General features: G+C 36.5%; 1 protein-coding gene across 1 annotated transcript; it reads right to left on the bottom strand.

Moving 5' to 3' along the window:
- Nucleotides 1-624: 624 nt before the first annotated feature.
- On the bottom strand, nt 625-4,896 carry synprb (synaptoporin b). Its single transcript, XM_077013624.1, has 5 exons — nt 4,767-4,896; nt 3,491-3,609; nt 2,527-2,725; nt 2,127-2,318; nt 625-1,834 (listed from the first exon to the last, which is right to left on the bottom strand). Exons 1-5 carry the CDS (start codon nt 4,788-4,790, stop codon nt 1,511-1,513), a joined length of 858 nt encoding a protein of 285 aa, XP_076869739.1. The 5' UTR covers nt 4,791-4,896; the 3' UTR covers nt 625-1,510.
- Nucleotides 4,897-6,234: the final 1,338 nt, after the last annotated feature.

Genomic DNA, 6,234 nt, shown 5'->3' with positions numbered 1-6,234 from the left:
CCCAGAGGTCTTAATTACACACTTATTCCCCCTCATTAGCAAGGCTTAATGAGGAAAACGAATATCTTCTCTATCCTTTTGTCTTGAGCACGAGCAGAAACCATTTTGTTTTTTATGAGGGCTACTGTAATGAACATATACAGGTCAAAAGCAGAAATAATGCTGAGAAACACAGTGAAGATCAAGTACCTGAGCCATGCAATTTGAACACTACTGCTTTGGATTCTCTCTCACAACACATGACTTCATAACAGCCGGAATAGAACTACATAAAGGGCGATGGGTATGGTCTCCAGATGGGTATGTTCTCCCATATGGTGGTTGTGGTATGTCCTTTTTGCTTCAGTGATGTAAAACCAGATGCTAGAATACTTAAGATATTCCAGAATCTGAGTTAAGTCTGCAATGGTATAAATACCATTTCAGGAATTTTTTTTTTATTCCAGCTTGTACAGACTGAAGCATGACTCTAAATATAAACTGAGCTTAGATCTGTGGATATAAGTGGACATTTTGGAAATGCTGCTACCTGTAGATTAAAGAAGGCTTCAACCACAATTGAACAAAGACACATAGTGAATCATAGTCTGGCTTGTGCTTGGGACAGTTATAGTCATTTGCTGGAATTCATAATGGTTTATTCCTTATTGAGACAACAAGGCCAGTGTACAAAGTTTCAATATGATTGCATCACTTGTTTTGACTCTACATCAAAATGATTTTCTACATCACCACACTTCATGCACTGCACATGCACTGTGACTAGACTGAATCATTAATAGTACAGCTCTCTGCTCAGATATTTAACATTTAACATTAACATCTCCAGACATCTTTTAACCTCAGATTGCTGTTTTGGCACAACGGTTATTCGTGAAACTCAGTCATCATCACAACCATTGCAGAGATGTATATCATAGTCCTAATTTGTCACAAGAGAGTTAAAAGTAATACTATGGATTACATGCAAAGATAAATCTGAATTAAATATGTTACTTCTTACATTTGTGAATAGGATACCAAGGAATAAAATCAATAAAGTACATAAATGATTACAAACAGTGGTCAGGTTTACTTGTTTACCTTGTTTACACTTAATGTATTTGACAAAAATAACAAATATATTTTGTATAGTGTCAAAAAATCATACTCTGTTATAGAACATAGACTAACATTAAAATTAGCATGTGTACAAATATTTTATCAGCATTTAAAGTAAACACATACACAAGTTACAGGCCCTTATATTTACACCATAATAAATCTTTAGATTAAACAAAAATATAAAATTACCAGCATAAACTGGCCAGAGGTCAACTAAACTCCTCAGTGTTTAAGATCAGTTATATATATATAGACCATATATACCCATTTAGACTTTTTCTGTATCCCATAGGGCTAATGCCTCTAAATGCTTCTAATCCTATACATTTTCATCTCTTTCCATTCTTTCAGTTTTTCCTACTTACACTGAAGATTGTACAGTGTAATCATTCTGCATAACCTGCTATCACTGACTCTCATTGACAAATATGAGAGGACCTCTGGAGGTAGGGCTTCCCATCTGTCTGTAAAACATTGGTTGACCCAGATTAGTCTGTGGTAGGCTGAAGCCTCCACCCGATATTTCAAAACTGCCCTGGCTGTAGAGCCGCTGTCCAAAACCTGTTCCTGACTGGTCAAAGCTGCTTTGACTGTACTGCCTGAAGCTACTGCTACGTTTCTCAGAGAGAGTTCTGGAGGGGTAACGCTGACTGGACTTGTGCAAGCCTGTCTCTTTATAGGCAAACCAAATATTGCCTGCCCACAAGGAGAAGTTCAAAAAGCCAAAAGCCTGGAAACAAGAGAAAGATTGTTTTAAAGTCATGAAATGCATAAACTCACTGGAAGCAATGAGAAATCCTTCATCTTCCTCACTTTTTTTCAAAGGTCATTTTTTTTCACAATGTCGCACATCCCCATGAAATTTCTGTTGATTTTCTAAGCTTACTAACACTGAAGACCTAATGAGGCAAATGCAGTCAGTGTGGATTTGGGGTGAACAAACCTTCAGCAAATCTCTTATAATTGTTCTGCAATTCACTGATCATTCATGCTGTAGTTGCAATATAATGCAGCACACTTACCACTGACATGTTAAGATTGGTCCATGTGGGCTCCTCTATTGTCTCACACACATTTTCCTGGTCTCTGCATGCAGACATTAAAAGCTGTATTTGATTTATATCAGTAGCTGTTTTAACTCCGGAAAGAGTTTTAGCCCAGGCTATGGAGCTCACAATCCAAAGTCCAGAGAAAACCACAGTCACCAGGAAATCCTGTGGAAGGAATGGATAAAAATTTCAAAGTATCTTAAGTCAAAGGTAGCAGGATCTAGTTTCCATTTGGCAAATTAGATCCTTCTGATTGGTCCACACTTGTTCCTGGCATTTTTGGATGAAGTATATAATTAACAAATGTAATCAAGATTCTTGTCAACAAGATCCCTTTCAATTTGTTAACTCTGTGATTCTGAGAAGCACTCACCACTACAGGGCCCCTATTCTTTTCCCTGTATTTGTTCTGGTAGAAGATGTAGACTACTGTGGCTACGAGTGAATAGAGGAAGGCGAGAACAGACACAGTAACGAAGAACTGGGCTGATGAAGAGTAGTCTCCCTCGAGGAATAACATCTCATGTCTCTTATCCTCACAGAGAGGAGCATTAAAGTGCACCTGCTGGAGTCTAGAGCATATGGGAAATCACACAATCACAGTGTACAGCCTGTTATGCCACACAGTACACATTCATGAAAGATTTGCCAAAGTTACACATTAGTAATAGTAGTAGTAGTAGTAGTAGTAGTAGTAGTAGTAGTAGTAGTACCATGCTATCAAGCGCTCATTATCATCTATCATGTGCCTTCCATTGATTAACATATATGAGGTATAAAAAAAAAGAAAACTGACAGATGATTGAAATTGATGGTGTCAATTTTGACCAGAGCAGCATGATGTACCAATTTACATTTAGATGATAAAATAAAATAGATCAGGTCAAGGCACCATACCGAACTTTGTTTTGTGTTATCAAAAATAGGAAAAAAAAGTATAGTTAGAGTTTATAGAATGGGTGAGTGAACTAATATGGCTTAACATTTGAGGCACTTAAATGTGCAAGTACATTGTAAAGACAAAAAATGGCCACCTTCTAATGGATATGAAACAATATAGACTAAAGTACACACATCTCTATTGTCATTGTATGCCCTTACACTGTACCACATCCAAGCCTTTATCAAGCAAGTCAGCATAGATCAAATGTTGGATTGACTTTACAAAAGTAACAAAGCATTGTACATGACAAAATAATACATGGCATATTTTTATGCAAATGTATTTGAAAATAAATGTTTAAATACAAATAACAAATAATCTCAGTTTCACTGACCATAGAAACTTCATTTGTTTGTTACATTATGGGGATGTTAAGAGGAGTAATGACACTTACCTGAATGGATAGGCAAAATTTATACTAATGTTACTTTGGGATTTATCCACACAGTCCACTTTAACCATAATCTGGCCAGAATATCCACCACATGTTGCAAATGCAAAGACAGCAAAAAGCTGTTGAGGCAAAGCAAATCATATTCAGAAATAATTATATGAATTTGATCTGAATTCTCCAAATGTGTTGACATTTTATAACCAGTTGTGCAGGATATACAATTATCCAGTAACAATTTATGTGAATATGTGAATTAGGTTAAAGCTATTTCTATAATACTAGTATCTAGTACTAGTACATTACTTTCTTGCTGTTTTAGTTGTCTGTATATCTGTTACTACACATCAGGGACAAAATCAGGGACTGTCCATGTCCCCCTCAGAGACAAAGGTTGTCAAGTGAAAAACGCCACTAACGTTACTGCATGACACGAGATGAATAACCTCTTTGAATTGTTTACTGTGTTTGTATTGTTGGCTATAATGAATAGACAGTGTATGTGGATACAAGGTAGATTTTTAATGGACACACTGACACTGTTTTCCATCTCTTTCAAATTTCCCCTCTAACACACACACGCACACAGATTTTTCTGTCTATATTTTTCATTTGTTTATCATTTTATTAAGTATATGAAAAGTTGGATGTATATGAAAAATATCCATGTGTTTAAAATTACAATACACATACTCAATCCTTATCAAGCAAAGAACATTTAAGGCATATTTGTATGGGTGGATCTGCAAAAGTAATGAGGAGCAATTGCAGAGGTACAACCTGAGTACAAAAATGTACAAAAATACCAAAACTTTATAGGATACAGAGCAAAGTTAAGCACATCAGTGCAGATCAGCAGGAAGCCACCTGACAAAAGTCATTAAATAATATAGAGATCATTCTTGACTTGCCAAAGGACAGAAGCATACACACAGGCACACACACACTTTATTTACAGATGCATAAATATACGTGCATAGAACAGCGTAGAGTGCTTATTAAATATTAGCATCAGTCTTTCACGCATACCAGCAAGAGCAGATAAATAATTCAGAAAGGAGAGACTACAAACAGGGGACTGGTGCTGGGACCCCTCACAGTGATTGAACCTGATGAAATAATTTAATGTTCTTTCAAATATTCACACAAAAAATAAATATTATAGAAATTATATATCTTATAAGGTACATGTATGTATGAACACACAATTACTAGGTACTCCTAAAAAAATCTCAAGATGTCTTAGTAAGTAAACTAGAGGAAAAAAGTAAAGCCTTACCGGAGAAAATATGACCATACACATTGATGAGGACAGATCATCAGTTTGTATATCTCTTAATATAGTGACAGCTCTGCTCCTGCCCAAAACCTCTGATGGTGACTGAGAAATCACTACCCAGATGCTTCTACATAGGAACCAGGGTAGTGTGTGTGTGTGTGTGTGTGTGTGTGTGTGTGTGTGTGTGTGTGTGTGTGTGCGTGTGCGTGTGTGTGTGTGTGCGAGTGTGCGTGTGTGCGTGCATGTGTGTGTCTGTGTGGGAGAGAGAGAAGGGGGGAGAATGAGAGACAGAGAGAATGAGAGAGAGAAAGAAGGAGGTGGATTTAAGCTTTCATTTCATTTAGAAAAGCTGTAATTTGTATAACAATGTATCAATGTATAGAAAAACATAAACCTGAGGTATACTGACAGTATAACTCTTTTTTTGATGTAAACCAAAATCAAGTCAGAAATATATTTAAGAATCTGGTACACATTTAAAATTACTACTTGGACTAAAATTTACAAACTTTGTTAAGTGTAAGTGAACCACATTTTGTCCAACAGTGGACATTATGATGGAAAACAGATGTGAATATATAGAGATGAAAACGGACTAATGGGTTATGTCAATACAGCTGTTTCATAACAAAAGTCCTAAAGATTTTGCAGTGCTGATAGAATTAAAAAGAATAATAGATAGATAGAATGATAGATAGAATCAAATGCTTTTACTTTTTAATGAAAAACTTCTATGTTAAGGGTGTGAAAAAATATATAAATGTTAATGTCTGTTTCTGTGATATCATTGCTCATAGAAACGTGTCAGCGGTGCGCCTGAAATTAACACTTTAACGATCAGATCATCAGTTAGTGCTCTAACTCTGAGATAACATTCCTCCATACAAAAGAGGCATGGTGCTTCTGCATCTCAGCTCTCTACAAACGTTTCAGGGTTCATTCCATCTGCATTCAAGTAAACAGTGGAATACTCATCCAGGACCATGATGCATCGCAAAAGAATACAAGTACAAACCGCAATATATATGAAATGCAGGACTAATACTAAAGATGACATATCAGACACCCACCAGAGCACACCAATGAGCCTCATGGGGAAAGATTAACAGAAAAGGTTTAAATTTTTAACATGGTGTCTTATGCGTATTCATATTGCTGTGTATTCTAATGAGGTTTCATAGGGCAACAGTAGTGCAGCAGACTGCACAACTGCACTTCACTGTGTTTAGGTTCTTTCTGTTATTCACCACAACCCTTTACTTCCTACTTACCAAACCCAAATGTTCTGCTCCTGATCCCTGTACCGGTGACATTTAGCGTGCTCCATTAAAGGCCAATGTTTCTGGTTTAGTAACCAGATTTTCCCATCCTGTCTTCTTTTCTGATAGCTTGACTGCGTCCTGATTGTAGAAAGCAGCAAACATCTTTAATTCTCCAACCCTCTTCACCACCCTTCCTTAGCCAGGTC

This window comes from Brachyhypopomus gauderio, chromosome 8 (assembly GCF_052324685.1).
Source record: "Brachyhypopomus gauderio isolate BG-103 chromosome 8, BGAUD_0.2, whole genome shotgun sequence".
In the NCBI taxonomy this organism is placed as follows: domain Eukaryota; kingdom Metazoa; phylum Chordata; class Actinopteri; order Gymnotiformes; family Hypopomidae; genus Brachyhypopomus; species Brachyhypopomus gauderio.
This window is presented reverse-complemented; position numbering and strand designations above follow the sequence as displayed.